The sequence below is a fragment of the Seriola dumerili genome, unplaced genomic scaffold, assembly GCF_002260705.1.
Source record: "Seriola dumerili isolate Sdu_G_001 unplaced genomic scaffold, Sdu_1.0 BDQW01000047.1, whole genome shotgun sequence".
Classification (NCBI taxonomy): Eukaryota; Metazoa; Chordata; class Actinopteri; order Carangiformes; family Carangidae; genus Seriola; species Seriola dumerili.
Window position 1 is genome coordinate 903,991 of NW_019174302.1, and position 17,966 is coordinate 921,956.

Consider the following 17,966-nt stretch of genomic DNA (forward strand, 5'->3'; position numbering starts at 1 on the left):
CTAGAAATGGCATAGACCTTCCATAACCAATTATTTATATATTCTTATAACAACTAAATGTAATGTTCTTTATATTATATAAACATTTGTGTATAAGGTGCTTTTACTTAAAGCACACTAATAAACTGACACATTGAACTACCTTATTTTTAATTATCCATCTTGATATAGTTATTTCCCACCTGAGCCACCTCACTTTAGCCTACAGTATTCTTATTCAGCATCTTCAGCACTCAAACATGTCACAAGTGTTTCACATCTTTTTCCCTGTTGCTGTCATTAGTGAGTCCCCACACTGTGGCAGCTGTCAGCAGCAGGCCCTGGCACATTGGTATGTCACTGAAAGTACATGTCAGAAATGTCTGTTCACATGACATCCTCAGACACTGTGACAGCTAACCTGGCAACTCTGGCATCAGCTGTGGTGGCTGTCATTTGAGTGAGTTAGAGATAAGGAGAAGAAGGCTGAACAAGTGCATTCGTTTTGGTTGGAATCTTTTATGAACAACACATAAAAACAAAAACATGAAAACATGGTTAGATAGTGAGATGTTTTGATTCCGATTAGTGGAGTTTTGTAACAGTTCAGTCATGAACAAACAAAATCAGTAATGTCACTAACACAACACACTGGCAAAAGGAATATGTATTGAATATTTCTTGTTTGGTGTATTAACATTGCTTTATGGTCATTTCAGTTTGTTGTCACATCCATTAAATGTGCAAGGCCATTTTGTCAAAGTCAATGGTTACCACTTCAGTACTTTTCTACATATTTGGTTTTAATAAGAACAGAAGAAAAGTAAAATAAAAGAATATCTGAGAGAACAGTTGATTTATTTTTCAATTAGCAGTATTATTTTTTACACATTGGGGTCTGTTAGAGTCTCAATAAGGGACAATAAAGGCAATAGAAACCAAACTCAAGGGTTAAAATATAACTCCATCAAAACGCTCCCGGAGAATAGAAAACAGACTGATTGATAAAATGTTCTATTTAAGCAGTGTAGCTGCAAAGTTTGTGTTTGACGCAAGCACGGCGTCCCGTTGCGGAATCTTGGCGAACCCTGCGGTGACGCTCCGCGCCACTTACCGCTTGTTCCCCCGGTAAGCCTTTAATGAGCATGCGCGAATAGAAACGCGACAGGGCTGTTTAATTTATGTCACGCTGCATGCCGGAGGATGGGGTCGAGCTCTGTGGCTTCAACTGAGGGCGAAGCGACAGCGAAGAGAGGCCGCGCAAGGTGAAGATATCCGCGCTCCCTCTACCTTGTCGCATGTTCGGTGACGTTCTGTAATTCTAAGGACTGAGCACTAGGTGGCGGTAATGATCCGTTTGGTTGCAATTGGCCATTGGAACGAAGAAGAAAAAGAAGAAGAAGAAGAAGACGTCCAGTAATCGAGTTGCTGTGAAGTCTCCGGGGCCGAGGCCTAAAGACTTTTTTTTTATTTTTTGTAAACGCCCGCCGTTAAAATTGTGTGTGGATGCCCGGATTTCGGTGCCCGTTTTGACCGGGGGTGAACCGATGAAGCACTTTAGCCTGTGATCGAAGCAGAAACGGTCGGAAACGTTAGCCAGCTAGTTGAAGCTACCGCTAACTGCCAGCGAGGAAGTGAGGAACGAAAAAAATGACATCTCGGAGGTAAGTCTGGAAAACAATGTCTGCTGGAAATGTTAGCCGAGCTAGCTTTAACTAAACTCAGCTGTTTGGATGTTTGACTGTCGGCGAACAGGGTCTGAGTGTGTCGACGTTTCTGGAAAGAAAAGTGATGGCAGAGGAGCAGCTAGCTAAACACTGCTTCATTTAGCACACACCGGCAACTTAGAGCCCAGTCTGAAGATGTTTACTAAACACTGTTAACGCTTTAAGTCTGATATCAAACCTGTGGTTCTGCTTTAGTTAACCGTTCTTAGATCATGGTTAGTAGTAGGAAAAGTATAGACTAGCTACACTCATTGAAAACCGAACACAACTGTTGTCTAAAAAACACAGGGGAGGTTTGTTGTGACAGGAGCTGCTGTTTAAATCCCCGACAATACTTCTTTGAACCCCCGAGTAAAATCAGTTTTATTTGCATAGCACACAATCACAGACTGGTGTCAGAGCAGTTAAAGACAGCCTCTGTTCACAGAGCTTTGATTTGGAAAAGAAAATAACAACCTTTTGCTGGGGAAATCTCAGGAAGAGCAACAGAAGAGGAAAACCCTCCTCCAGGCCAGTCAAACACGAAGAAGCGGTTATATAGAAAGAGTAGATAGAAATAGCAGCAGTAGAACATGAAGAAACAGAATGACAATACAAGCACAAACATGTCATATTTCTTTTAGATATTAAAGATCCCATTCAGTCATTGTAAGACATAAAAATGCTCTGCTGTGAATCATCAATTAGAAAAAGTTTAAAGGCATTTACACCTTCTCCCTTATTTGAAAAACCCATAATCTATGCATATACAAATATCTTTCATTTCAAAAGTTTTGTAACTAGTACTAATATATTACTATATATATACACACGGACCAATACATACCATCAGTCATGCTTGCAGGTGCATGACTTAAACACAGATTTAAGGTGAGCACAGAGAAACTTTTTACATTCAGCAGCTGAGCGTGAAAACTGTTTTCTAGTGTCGACCTCTGCACATGCATCATTATGTGAAGATCAAAATACATTTGAGTGTAAAAGGTTAAAAGGTTTCAGGAAGAGTTTAAATGTGTTTGAAGTGGATGTTCCGTATTACAGAGAAGATGTTGAGTGAGTTTCAGTTTCTGCCAAGAGCTGGTAAGACATTAACCACAAAACCTCCCCTGCACCATGAAAACTTGGAAAGAGGACAGACAGGAACTAAAAGTAAAGTGAGAACGCTTTAGTAATGCCACAAATAGTTTTTGTTCATGAATTTACTTCACACAAACAACAGTAAACAGCATTTGCTGTGCTTCAGCTTTTAAAACAGCACCACTTCTCCTCAGTACTACAAACAGTTTTTCAGTTGCTTGGCAGGTTCGTTTGTTCCAAGCATCTTGGAGAACCGGCCACGGTTCTTCTGTGGATTCAGGCTGTCTCAGTGTCCTCTGTCTCTTGATCCCAGACTGACTCCATGATGTTGAGATCAGGGTTCTGTGGGGACCAGACCGTCTGTTGCACGACTCCTTATGTTTGGGCTCGATGTCCTGCTGCAGAATGAATTTGGGGCCGATCAAACGCCTGGTACGAGAGGCAGAACTCAAGGATAATATTCACACAGATGGAGAAGATACAAGATGCCAAGAGAGGATGAAGCAGTTAATCGCACGCAACATATGATGTGAAGACAGTTCTGAGCCTGCTGGACGATGAAGACTTGGATCACAGATGTCTGGCTGAAGCACAGACATGAGACATGAACCAAAGAGACACACAGTCCTGGAAAAAAGACGGGGAAAGAGAAAGGAGTATTTTAATCCCAAACAGTGCTTACAGAACACAGCATGCATTGATATTTGGTCTGAGAGGTTCGTTCACAAATCCTCGACGGTGGTTAAAAAGAAGACTGAAAGCGCTCCCTCATTCACGCTCAATAGTTAAGTCTGTAGTGAACAGTGAATTGGGATTTCAAACACATTCATCATTCATCACAATAACTGGTCGTCCATGTTGTTGCCATGGACAATTGATGGCTGCATGTACAGTAGGTCTGTGTGTGTTCTGTGCTTTACTGGGCTACAAGACAGTTTTCTGTGCGTGGACGATAAAGTTTAAGTCGTTTAAGATCCAAGTGCAGTTTTGGCATCTGTAAAACTCACTGCTTCGGTGTGATTGTTAGAAAAAAGTATTTTACATGCCATGGACAATACTTGTGATTTTTGAAAGCGTGGACACTCACATGAAACGGTGGAGAGTGAATTAAGTGCATGATACAGTAAATTAGGTTGATCGTTGTCTCTCTCTCTCTCTCTCTCTCTCAGGTGGTTTCACCCCAACATCACAGGTGTGGAGGCTGAAAACCTCCTGCTGACTCGTGGGGTGGATGGGAGCTTTTTAGCCAGACCCAGTAAGAGTAATCCAGGAGACTTCACCCTCTCAGTACGGTAAGTGATGGTGGCATTCATGAGTGCATAAAGCAGCACAATATAATGCTGTGTCAAAAATTCTAGATGCCTGAAAATGTACTCAGTTTTAACCTCAACGCTTTTTCAACTGAAAATCATCAAAACCATGAGGCTGTTACTGGGTCCCACTGTGAGGTTACACTCAAGATCTATAGATAAACTTCTGTCTTATCTGTTTGGTTTATATTTTCATCTTCTTCTTTGTCCCCATCAGGTCACGGCTGAATAAATATAGTCAAACATTTAATCTAACCAACAGCAGATTCCAGCTCAAGGAAATAAAAAATCTGCTAAATAATGTGTCTAGTGGACAACAATGAATAAAATGTAATAGTTTGAACTTATTGACTCTTTTCTCCAGCTGAGACTCTTCCTCTGCTGCTGTTGTTTCTTAAAGATAAATGTGCATTAATGTCACACATTCATCTTTCTGCCTGCGCTGGATTCAAATGGAGACTCTGCTGTTTATTTACCCGTTGCCACGGTGAATCATTGAATCGGAGCTCCATTGATGATGGTGTTTTATATTCCTCATGCACGCTCTCAGCTCAGAGTGAACATACTCAGAGTTGATTGAACTAACTCAGATCAGCTGTTCTGGAACAGAAAACTCAGAGTTTCCCGTCTGAGGGCTCGTCAGCTCCGAGTTCAGGGTTAGACTCAGTTTGTTAAACCTGCTGTCTGGAGTAGACCCCTGAGGAACAGACAAATTGAATTTTATCTCAGTTATTTATAATTCAAACCTTAAGCAACATGTTAATTATGCATACTTTGCTTTTTAGGACATCAGTCTGTCGGCTAGCTTACATAATACTAAAGATGATGATTTACATTTGGCAGCGTAAGAGCCAGATATTTCAGTTAGAAGTTGGTTCAGATGAAACCGGAACTAACAGGGGAGTAAATATTGGACTTACATTTATCAATCGGAAACGAATAAAACTTGAAAATGAAAGATAATGTTGCTCTGTGCCTCCTGGGTGTGTGATAGGCAACTGTTTTTGCTCATACGCTTCACACAGCTTAATCAGATGATATGATGTGTCAGTGTTGTGTTTTCAGTTGGTTCCCCTGCAAGAAAAATCACCTAATGCAGCTTTAAATGTGATGTGATACTCACTGTTAAATGATGCTGGGATAATTATTTGAAAAAAAAAAAAAAGATCCCCACAACAAATGCTGCTCCATCTTCAGCATGAACTGTGTTGGATGATGGTGGGAAACCAGCATCATCCAGAGAAGGACGACCAACCTTTTACTAATAAAAAAAAAAAAAACAGTTAGTGGTTTTATCTAAGGGCCTGTAGAGTCATAAATTTTTAAGATGAAGTATCATTAACTCAGTTTAGCTGATGTAGCCAGTGGTATTTTTGTAACAGTCTCATATTTTAGCCGTACAGTCTCTCATCTCGCACCATATTTACTTCCTATGGAAACAAAACAAGTCGTGCTCCTCTTGTGGAAACGGGGACATTTCCACAGGGAGACTAGTCTCCGCTGGTTCAAACCAGCACGTCTGTCTCTTTATGTGCACATTCTGCCAGACTTAACCAAAAGTCATCCAAGGTTACATGCTACTGAACCTCAGACCTGCCACAAGTTCTCCTTTTTTTTTCTATTTTCCGGAATAATGGTGGTCACCTACAATGACTCAGCGCAGCGTACGGCGTCTATCTGGTTTGTGTCATAAAAACGTGGTGGTTTCCTTTTAAAATTTGCCAATGTTGAGCCTCGGTGTCGGCGCTCTGCCACTTAATATTTTCACAGTTTATTTTAATAGCAGGGAGGGTGCCTGTGTTGTTGGAGGCGCGTGTGTGTGTGGTGTTAAACTGTTCACCGCTTTGCTCATTTTAATCATCATGCATGTGCTCTGCATCAGAAGGGTTGGAGGATACAAAACATGCAGCTAATAATAATTTTCATTATTGATTAATATGCTGAACATTCATTTAATTGTTTGGTCTGTGATGTGTCATAAAAGTGTCACAGTTTCGTGGAGTTGCTTGTTGATCGATCCAAAACCCAAAGACACTCAGTAGAGCTGCAGCTAATGATTAATCTACTGATTATTTTCTCAATTAATCAGTTGTTCTATAACATGTCAGAAAAATCCTGTTGTCTCAGAGTCCTTGTTGATGGAATCTGATTACAACAGTCCAAATATGTTCAGTTTGCGATGAGAAAACAGTTTAATTGATTAAGTTTATTCATTTGTTCATCCATTTATTGTCACATAAGATGGAGAAAATCCTCTGAGCTGAGAAGCTGGAACGAGGCAATGTTTGAATCCATTATTAGAATAGTTGAAAATAATCAACTAATAATTAATCTTAAGTATATATTTGGGGTTTAACATGTTTTCCACATTTCCCTGAATAAACCTGAAACACAGGTGAATCTAATGTAATAATGACGCCACGCTGACTGTGTATGTGAGACTTTGAATATAAAACAGTTAGATTTTTACTCATTAACAGGACTCTTTAGGACGAACATAAGCTTCCTGTTGGGACCTGTTTACGTCATGATGATGATGATGATGATGATGATGATGATGATCTCACTCCTGCTGGTAACACTCCTCTAAATGATTGTGCTTCTCTGCAGGCGAAATGGAGCCGTCACTCATATTAAGATCCAGAACACGGGAGACTACTACGACCTGTACGGCGGGGAGAAGTTTGCCACTCTTGCAGAGCTGGTGCAGTATTACATGGAGCATCATGGGCAACTGAAGGAGAAAAACGGTGACGTCATTGAGCTCAAGTATCCGCTCAACTGTGCTGATCCCACCTCAGAGAGGTGAGTGGTGACGACCCGATGAGTGATTACCAGCATAACTAACATTTAATGTGTTTTTCTTATATTTAATGAACCATTACCGATTTAAATGGGGTGGACACAATATTAGAAACACCTCCGTATATATCAGCAGAGAGAGTCGTTGCATTAGACTGCATTAAGTTGAGATGGCACCCAATAAACTGGCAACTGAGTGCGTTGTAGATTGCAAATAATGGAGGAGGCCTGTCTCAAGAAAGCCTCTGTGTCTCTGCTGAACAGAGCTGCTGTCAGCCTAATGGGAGTAACCAGTATTTGTGATCTATACACATACTTAGGTTCCTCAACTGATTACACTTCATCACATTAACTGGAATTACTGTGAAAATGTACTTTTCCATCCTGAGAAAGAGGAACTAGCTGACTGTAGTGGTTATAGACCTTGTGGCAAACTGTGTTCCCATTACATTCATCCACTTTGTCTTCTCCCTTAATACAATATGTGCAGTTTCACAACTCCAGTTGTTTGGTTAATTAAGAAAAATACGTGCCAGTAAAACAAATATACTGCCACGTTTTTATTTTCCCAGAAATGAAATCAGGGTTTCCAGCGGTGTTTTATAGCGGTGTTGTCCCGCTGTGTCTGAAATAGAGAAGCTTCAGGGAAAACGAGCAGCGGTCTAACATCACAGAGCAAAAGCCACGTATTTAATGAGTGAGCTGATTGTTTGACTTGTTTAGTGCACGTTTAATTCAAGGTGTATGTGATGTGATGGGATCTGATGACCACACCTGGAGGCGGACATGTTTTCTCTTTTACTGTCATGCTGCAGAAAATGGATTTTGTGCGTGAAGCTGCACTTTAGTTGCAGGAAGGTGAGATGTATTTGAGGCATGTCAGGATGAAAACAAGAGAAAATGTTTAGTGTTTCACTTATCTGTTGAGTTTCAAGGAATAGATCCTTCAAGTTATTGTTTGTTGCTTGTTTAACCATGTTTGCAAACAATAAACATCCTTGATTTATTCATGTAAACAAGCAGTGAAGCCATTAAAGAAAATAAGTTACACGTTTATCCTCATCAACAATGGAAGCAGATGTTTTTTAAGAGTCCGGTTGAAACCTGTTTTACTGGTATGTGTGTTTTTGCCAGATGGTTCCACGGACACTTGTCGGGCCGGGAGGCTGAGAAGCTGCTGACGGAGAAAGGGAAGAACGGCAGCTTCCTGGTGAGAGAGAGCCAGAGCCATCCGGGGGATTTTGTCCTGTCGGTTCGTACAGGAGACGACAAGACGGACAGCAGTGACAGCAAACCCAAAGTCACTCACGTCATGATCTGCTGCAAGGTAAACAACACTCCTCATCTCCTCTGTCTGTCCCTGCCTCCTCACATCCCCTCTGTCACAGCAGTTAGTGCTACCGTAAAGCGTGCAGGTACCAGTACTGCCCGGACCTTAACACTTTCCGTTAAAGGCGTGATCCTGACTGGTACAGATGTGAAGACGTGCTGCTGTAACTCCCGCAATGATCCAGATGTTTTTATTGCTGGAGTGCGTGCAGCGTTCTGTAATCGGGGTAGGGGATCTGAGAAAACCTGGGGCCTGTAGCATGAAGCAGGATTAGTGGGTTATCTTTGAGGATTATATCTGGTTCTCCAGTATCACACAGCTGGCCCAGTTTTAACAGGTCTACATCACCATGGTAACCTATGATGCGCAGCTAACCTGCACCAGAGCAGGTTAACTTCAGACGATCTCATCTTACCTGCCAGCAGCCCGAACACAGACCAATCAGAACACTGGGAAAACAGAGCCGTCATTCCTACAGGAGCCCGACATGGACAAAAAGTCGAATAATAACGAAACACGAATAATAAAGAACAGTAGATATTTTTATAGATCAGTAGAATTATTTTGCTGTTCCAGGCTTTTCATTTGTCCCTGTGGTTTTAAAACAGAGCTGCTGACATTGACCCTTAACCCTCATCACTCATGTAAGAAGACCTGACGGCTACAGGGAGGAGCTGTAAACAAAGGGGAAGTAACGCCAGCGTTAGCAGCTAATGCTACTTCCACTCGGCCCCAGCTCCTCCCGGTTTAACACAAAACTTTTTCTAATGAATTCACACGGACCTGCGCCCATACAGCTCCATTAAAAAGCCCAGACTCAGAGGAATGACACTGTGTTTACCAACATCCAGCCAGTTGCATTTAAATCCATCCTAAACTAAAGTGTATCACTGCCCATGTTTACTTTTGGTGACATCATTTCCTGTGGTATTGCTAATTCAGTATTTGAAATAAGGAGTGATTTATGTTGGTAAGACTTTTATTATTATTTTATTTATTGATATTTTTAAAGTTTCAGATCCTGATTGTGGCTGAATCTAATCAAATCAGCTGTGAACTGCAGTTTATCATCTCATTACAATCTGCCTATTGTTTCTGTGCTCGTAAACATCTTGGTTGTCTCATGATGGTGACACTGCTCTGTTGTACTTGTTGCTGATGTGGCTGTGGCTTCTCATTCAGCACGACCTGAAATACGACGTCGGCGGAGGCGAGAAGTTCGACTCCCTCACCGACTTGGTAGAGCACTACAAAAAGAACCCCATGGTGGAAACTCTGGGCACCGTGCTTCAGCTAAAACAGGTAACGTCGCCATCCCCCTGTTTTCCCCCAGCAGGAAGCGACGGCGGCGTTTTCCGATTCTAATCTCTGTCCTGACTCGTTCTCCTCCGCAGCCTCTGAACACTACTCGTATTAACGCGGCAGAGATCGAAAGTCGAGTTAGGGAGCTGAGCAAACTTGCGGAAGCCACAGACAAGGTCAAACAGGGCTTCTGGGAAGAATTTGAGGTGAGTGGTTCTGTCTGGTTCTAATCTTTTTATGAAGCAAACAAAAATTTAGTTTGTGTCTTTTCTCACAAAACAAAAAACATCACTAAAGCCCTTTTCAGACGTGCGCTTTGTTAAATAAACGTGATGGTTTCACATCTCGCTGAGCTCCAGAGTCACTTCTACGTAAAAGTCAATGAGGTTGAAGCTGTAACATTTTCAGCTTGTATTAAATGTTATCAGATGAACATAAAAGGCCACAGCAGCTCAGGCATAAACAGAGACTGCACCTACAGTACATCGATCTCTTCATTATCTTCTCTTATGCACAAAGGAAACAGAATCTGTTTTAATTAAGCAGTGAAACATGTGAATATTCACATCAGTCATTACAACATGAGCAAAAAGTTTATTTTCACAGGTAACAGAGTTCAGAACACGACCAGTGTCACTGTTTCCAAAAGTTTGTTTTTATTTCTACAAATAACCAGATCAGTGTCGGCCTCCAAAAATCCTGTAAGACTGTCCACGTCAGTGTCACAGTGGTTGTGTCGATGGGTCGATGCGCGTCACTCGGCTGCCTTCAGAAGAGTCCGGGCTCTCTGTTTGTGTTTATTCGATAAGATCAGTTGTCAGCGTGAGTGATCCGGTATTGTTTAGTCTTTTTTGCATTTGTGCAGAAAAAAATTTGACTAAAATGATGATGAGAATTTCCAGGGGATTGGGTTCAGCTGCAGTTCATGGTGAATCAGACCTGCTTCCTGTTCTTCCTGTCCGCGTTCACTACGACTCTCCACGGTGTGGAGGCAAAAATGAAAGACGAGCTGTGGGAATATGTGGTGGCGGAAACGTCAGAAAACAACCGTCCGCTCGGAGCAGCGCGTGTAAATAAGGGGCTCGACGCAACACACCGCAGAACTACAGGTTCACGAGAGGCCAGGTGCTACCAACCGGTTCTTATCTGTGAGAGATCCTTCAGTGATGCAGAGAAAACTTTTCTTCCTCGTCGTCATGACTTCTCCAGCTCCGACACGACCCCTCTGTCTCTTTCTCTTTCTCTCTCTCTGTGACTCTTTCTGTAAATGTGCTGTCAGGTCTGAATAAAGCCACAACAAACATTTACATATCTGAACGACCGAACGCCATCACTTTCACAGATAGATGAGGCCAGTTATGTAACGTACTCCGTGTCTGAAAAGGGCTTGAATAAATACCCAGCAGTGTGATTAAAGATGTTCGAAGTCTTGGTTGAAATGTGACTCTCTCTCTCTCTCTCTCCCTCTCTCTCTCTCTCTCTCTCTCTCTCTCTCTCTCCTCCTCGTCCAGACGTTGCAGCAACAGGAGTGCAAGCTGCTCTACAGTCGTAAAGAGGGCCAGAGAGCCGAGAACAAAAACAAGAACAGATACAAGAACATTCTGCCATGTGAGAGACACTCGCTGCTCCTCCACTTACAGCAGCCTCTCAGTGTGACGGTGCAGCGGATCACCTGAGGGGATGGTGAAAGCCGACCGACCGACTGACTGACTGACTGTTGTTGTTGTTCTGTGTTTGCAGTCGACCACACACGCGTGGTGCTGAATGATGGGGACCTAAATGAGCCGGGCTCCGACTACATCAACGCCAATATCATCATGGTAGTATCCACTGTCATGGTAAACTCACTTCATCCTCAGGGGACTCACACACACACACACACACACACACACACATCATTTTTTAATGTGTAGATAGTTGGATGTAGAACTGCATCAGTCAGTTTCATCCTGTAGTCGACCAGCATGTGTGGTCTGTCAGTTTCTGCTCGTGTTTTGACTCTTTGTTGTATTTCTCTGTTGTACACGAGGCACTCAGCTGACTGTCATGTCTGCCTGTGTGTGTGTGTGTGTGTGTGTGTGTGTGTGTGCGCGCGTGTGTGCGCAGCCGGAGCTGGACTCAAAGTGTAACAGTACCAAGGTGAAGAAGAGCTACATTGCCACTCAGGGCTGTCTGCAGAACACCATCAGTGACTTCTGGAGGATGGTGTTTCAGGAAAACTCTCGAGTCATCGTCATGACGACCAAAGAGGTGGAGAGGGGGAAGGTGAGCGGAAAGATTAAGTGTTAAGCTTTAATTTAATTCGGGTCCACTCCTCAAAGCTTAAAGACATGTTGTAGTTTGCTGTGGTGCAGTTGTCGTCCCTGAAGGCGACAGTGTGAACGAACTGAGCGTCCAGATGTTTTCAGTGCAGCTACGATTTATTCTCACTTCAGTAAAACATTTGGTTTTGGTGCATGTGTGTAAGTAAATAAGTAAAGCTTTATTTATATAAAACTTTTCAAAACAAAAGTTACAAAGTGCTTCACATTGAAAGCATGAAAAAAAAAGCACAATATAGTAAATAAAACAGAAATAGAAACGACAACAAAATCAGCAAATTAGATTATTAGTTTACAAAGTGACAGATATCAGTTTTAAAAAGTTTCATTTGAGCGGGACCGTCTCGTAGTCAGAGCTAAACTACAACAAAGTTTCGGGGCACATGCTGAGCGTTGTGTCACGTCGAGCTCTTGGAACATCTAGAAGGTGCTGGCTCATCTGAGAGATTGTTTTCTTTGTGGACGCTGCAGATGAGCTACAGCTCCTTACCCGAGGCAGGAGTGTAAAACATTACAATCGTCCAGTCGTGAAGACACGGAGGCATGAATGAATCACACTCATGAAAGATGAAACAGTCTGATCTTTAAAATGTTTTCTAGCTGAGAAAAAACAATGTGAACAGAGAAATCCAGAGAAGAGTCGCATGTGACCGATGACTTGTATTTCCAGCTGTGATCGTCAGACAGCTGTGGTGGTGTGGTGGAGGTGTGAGACAGTGAGTGTTGTTGTGTCTCCGCAGAGTAAGTGTGTGAAGTACTGGCCCGACGTCTCGGCTCTGAAGGAGTACGGCGCCATGCGCGTTCGCAATGTCAGAGAGACGGCGGCACACGACTACATCTTAAGAGAGCTCAAACTGTCCAAAGTGGGACAGGTAAGTGTGTGTGTGTGTGTGTGTGTGTGTGTGTGGATATAAATAAACAAAGTGGAAGCTTGAAGTCAGGTAGGGGAAACATCTTTTCAAATGAGTGTTATAATACATATGTGTGTGTGTGTGTGTGTGTGTGTGTGTGTGTGTGTGTGTGTGTGTGTGTGTGTGTTCAGGGCAACACAGAACGTACAGTTTGGCAGTACCACTTCAGGGCCTGGCCGGACCACGGCGTCCCCACCGACCCGGGCGGCGTACTCGACTTCTTAGAGGAAGTCAACCTGAAGCAGGAGAGCATACTGGACGCCGGGCCTATAGCGGTACACTGCAGGTACACACACACACACACACACACACAAACACTTGAGTACACTCTGTCACAGACTCCATTGGAGGAGCGGACATGTTGAATCAAAGGGTTTCTCTTCCGTTCTGCAGCGCGGGGATCGGGCGGACGGGAACGTTTATAGTGATCGACATCCTGATAGATGTGATCAGAGAAAAAGGTGAGTCCACACGCCTGTGTCTTTCATTCTGATAGAATCTAACGGAGATTCAATCCAGCTTTATTTACACTGAGGCACAAACACTTCGTTAGAAAACACCTGTAGAGGTTTATGCAATCCACTACAGCTGTTCTTTGTTTTGGACACTGATTGTACAGTGTTTCACATTATCACAGAGAAAACACAGAGATTCAAACCGGCATAAAACATGGACGTGCAGAAACATAAAACAAACAAAATAAAACAAGACAATAAGCAGAAAAACAAGAGTTACCATTGAGTAATCCTTTTTAAAAACGACACTTTTAGGTATTTATTTGCTTTAAAAAGGAAAGTCAGCGTGAAATAGGCTGCATTCAATATCTTGTAATGTTAGAAATAGATTTGAGTAACACTTTTATTGCCTCTTTTGTCATTAGTTGATTAACAGACAGAGTTATAATGATAACACACACACAGTTTACGTCATTGCTCTGTTAGCAGCACTGAGGATGTGTCAGTGTGAAGTTTCATGTGTTCATGTTGCAGGGGTGGACTGTGACATCGACGTGCCAAAGACCATCCAGATGGTTCGTTCTCAGCGCTCTGGGATGGTGCAGACCGAGGCGCAGTACAGATTCATCTACATGGCTGTGCAGCATTACATAGAGACGCTGCAGAGACGCATAGAGGAAGAGCAGGTGTGCAGCGCACAACGCTTCACTTCTTTTTAACAGTTTAGCTTTCTTTTCTTTTTTTCCTGCTCCTGTCTCTAACCTCCCACTGTCCTCCTCTCCTCTACAGAAAAGTAAGATTAAAGGGCGCGAGTACACCAACATTAAGTACTCTATGTCTGACCTGACTGGAGGGGAGCAGAGCCCTTTGCCTCCTTGTACTCCTATTCCTACTCCCACCTGCACAGAGTAAGTAACGCTGCTGGTAAAAGGCTGCTGCAGGAACCTGTTCAATTCTCTAGGTCGCTATTAAATCACTTTCTGAAAGCCTTGTGAGTAGTTTCTCACTGGTGTGTGTGTGTGTGTGTGTGTGTGTGTGTGTGTGTGTGTGATGCCAGGATGAGGGAGGACAGCTCTAGAGTGTATGAGAACGTGGGCCTGATGCAGCAGCAGAAGAGCTTCAGATGAGATTCACCTTTGACCCCAGTGCTCTATCAGTTCCAGGTAACAACAACAACAACAACAACAACAACATGCTGCTCCTCGTACAAAAGAATAGGTTTTTGTGTTTTTAGCTCATTGGCCAAAAAAATCTATTGCTACTAAGAACAATACTGCTCTCAGGTCTACCAGGAGAAAAGAGGGATTACACCTTTTGAACCACCGGATGACTTTTATTTTGAAATGTCTGCGCAGAAAGTTCAGTAGCTTGATCAGAAACCAGGTCACATTGATCACAAGTATTAAAATCCATTTTTGAGTGAAAACTTTGTGGGCTATCCCCCCCAGTTCCCCGGTCCCCCCCCCCCCCCGGTTCCTGTCACCTCTGTCCTGTTGTGTGTTTAGATGAAGAGAGAGAAAGAAAAACGTGTGGCCTGACGATGTTGTAAAGACGGAGTTAGCGCTGCTGAGGCGTACGTCATGCTGCATTTATGTCTGCTGTGTCTCAGTTCATGTACTTCTACACTCACACTTGTTGTTTTGGGAGCGTACGTGTGTTCACATCGACAAGCGGGCTTGTGCCTGGAAGGCCGCCGGTTCGATCCCCAGACTGGCAGGAAAAAGGGAAAGAACAGCACTTATCCAAATCCTTATGTGAAAGTGAAACTACCCTGAATAAATCAAGGTAAAAAAACAACATGGTGCACTCAAAATGGTAAAAAAACAAACGATGGGCATTTCTCATCCTTCAACGGTCGCCATCTTGGCTCCTCAGCAGAAAGCTAAAGAACCATGGCGACCGAGAAAGAAGGACACGGGAAAGTAAAACGTTCATTCACAGTAAAGTGAGCAAAGCAGCCGGACAGGTGGGCGACATGGTCACATGATACGATCGTCTTTCCCCGGTGAGTGCACAACAGCAGTGATTGATTTTGCGGGAACAGAACGCTGTTGTTTACAGAGCACGGTGTACTACGTGTGAGCGTAGTGACTGAAGTATCTGATTTGAGACACAGCAACAGTTTATTCATGACAGCAGCTAAATATGGAGGAAATTTTGAGTTTATATCAAGAGCAAATTAAAACAGCAGAAAAGAAGAAGATGAGAGAAAATCCACTTTGTCTAAACTGTAAAATTAGGAATAAAGGCCGGTGTGTGAAACCAGCCAGTAACGCCGCAGGTTTCTCTGCAGGTGAGGTAAATGAAGTATTTGAGAATTTACATAAATACAAATCACATTTTTGTTTTTTTGTCTCTGTCTCCTTCAGGATCTTGATACCTGACAGGTTTTTTCGCCAGCCACACCTTGACGCCTGAGACTTGACCGTGTTGACATGGAACAATAGAGGAAAAAAAAAAAACAAAAAAACAAAACAAAAAACAACAACAACAACAACAACAACAACAACACAGAAACGTGAGAGAGACCAGACACCAGGGTCCTCCTGTTCTCGCTCATCTTACATGAACATTTGCCCTGTAGTTGAATTCTAAACCACTGTGATCATCAGAAGAGCCTTTGAGAAGCCTAAATCCCCCGACTAAACCGCAGTTTGGGTTTAGCCTTTGTAAATCTCGCCGCGACAAGGGCTGCAAACAGCGAGCACTCTCCTCAGAGGGAAAAACCTAGCTAACCTTTTGCTCATCTCTCCTTTTTCTACGTTTTTCTTTTTTTTTTTTTTTAATTAACCAAAGGAAAGTTATGTAAATTGTGTTGTGTAGACGGAAGTGAGGAGTTTCCTGAACGAGGCCTGTGCCAAAACCACAAATTATTTTATCCACGTCTCTCAGCCAATTAAAAGTCTCCATTCGGCCCTGAAAAGCCTTTAAAGCAGCGGGAGACGAGACCTTATGTTTGGACAAAAGTGGTGCAAAATCTCCAGTGATTACTGTCTAGTTTTCACTGTGTTGTATGGAGTAATATCTCTTAATGAAGAAGTATTGGAGTTGTAGTGTAATATCACACTTACAGTTGATCTGTTGAATCATAATCCACTGACTTCTAAGCATTAATTCCTTTTTTTGTTTTGTTTTGTTTTGTGCCAGAACCGCCTTGAAGAGAAATGTAAATTCAGGCAGTTCAGAGTGTGAATTAACTTTTAATTTTTATTATTATTATTTTCTAGTTCACATGGGGTTCAATATGCTTTTTGTTGGGATACACAGTGTCTGTTAGTTAACCATTCCTGAGCTCAAGCCGAATGTCCTTAATGCTGCACTTTTATTTAGCAGCATAACAGTTACAGTCAAGCCTTGATTCACCTGGTGGATTTATAAATACTCTAATCTGGGGTTAGCACAGGAGTTTCAGGGGGGGAGGGGGGCACGTGTTGTGATTTCTTTTTGCCCCCCTTCATGCCTGCACTTCTGTGTCAAAGTCAGTGTGACGACGTATTAAGATTTCAGGGGAGTTGTGTCTCTTAGTTGCAGGCATCGCCACAGACGCCCGGCTGCCAAAAACCATAAAAAAAACTTTGTTTTTTAAGTTTTTTTTTGTTTTGTTTTTGTTTTTTTTAAAAAGTGCGTATTACTTTTTTTCATTCTTTATTGTTCTTTTTAAAGACAAATGCCTTTTTGTGTACCATTGCCTATTTTGAGCACCACATGTACTTAAGTTTAAGAGTCACTGTTTTAAAAAAGCAATCACACATCTCTCAGCTTTGGCAGTGTAGATAGTCAGTGTCGTGGTTGTAGATTGTTGGGCCTGTGATAGTCAGCTGGATTCAGTAGTTAAAACACATGCACACACAAGTATACAGGTTTCAATAGGAGAGTATTTTCTTGTTTTCTGTTGATGTTAATCAAACTTTAAAGGAATAGTCAAACATTTAACGGAACATCACTCATCTAATTTCTTGCACAGAGTCAGATGAGAAGATAGACACCACTCTCACGTCTGCACGCTAAATATGAAGCCAGCTAGCAAGCCACCAGCTGATTAGCTTAGCGTAAACACTAAAAAATAAAGGGGTAAACGGCTAGCCTGGTTCTGTCCAAAGGGCACAGCACGACGGAGTAAACAAACGAGATATAATGTGTTAATTGTTGAGCTTTCGAGGTGGTGCTAAACGGTGATGCCACTCTCAAGTCTGTATGCGAATCATGAAGCTACATCCAATGGCAGATTAGCTTAGCTTAGCATAAAGAAGCACAAAGATAAACAGGTGGAAACACCTGGCCTGATTTTGTCCAAAAGAAAGATAAAATCCACCTACCAGCACCTCTAAAGTCAGTAATTACTCCAACACATCTTGTTTTGTTTGATCCATAAAAAAATGTAAAAATGACAAGTTGTCCAAAAGGTGATTGAGCTAGGCTAGCTGTTTCCTCCTGCTAAGCTAAGCTAAGCTAATCACCCGCTAGCACTAGCTTCATATGTAGTGTACAAATATGAGAGTGGTATCTTGTGTCACCTCTAACTCCGTGCAAGAAAACACAAAGGTGTATTTTCCAAGATGTCAAACTGTTCTTTGGACTTTATCTTCTCAATCAGCTGCAGTATTGAGGGAAGTTAAATATTTTCTACTCTGGTGAAAACTCACTCACTCACTCACTCACTCACTCACTCACTCACTCACTAACTCATTTCAAACACGTGGCCTACAGTATTTTCATTTGTCAAGCCTTCCCAGCTTCTGCACATTTTTGCTT

At 42.4% G+C, this 17,966-nt stretch overlaps 1 protein-coding gene across 1 annotated transcript; it reads left to right on the forward strand.

Moving 5' to 3' along the window:
• The first annotated feature begins 1,384 nt into the window (after positions 1-1,384).
• ptpn11 (protein tyrosine phosphatase, non-receptor type 11) lies at positions 1,385-17,511 on the forward strand. The gene is made up of 16 exons (XM_022739811.1): positions 1,385-1,643; positions 3,953-4,075; positions 6,704-6,898; positions 8,030-8,222; positions 9,408-9,527; positions 9,620-9,733; positions 11,039-11,135; positions 11,268-11,365; positions 11,634-11,792; positions 12,589-12,720; positions 12,891-13,045; positions 13,153-13,220; positions 13,749-13,900; positions 14,004-14,122; positions 14,272-14,377; positions 15,584-17,511. Exons 1-15 carry the CDS (start codon positions 1,630-1,632, stop codon positions 14,339-14,341), a joined length of 1,809 nt encoding a protein of 602 aa, XP_022595532.1. The 5' UTR covers positions 1,385-1,629; the 3' UTR covers positions 14,342-14,377; positions 15,584-17,511.
• The last annotated feature ends 455 nt before the right edge of the window (positions 17,512-17,966 follow it).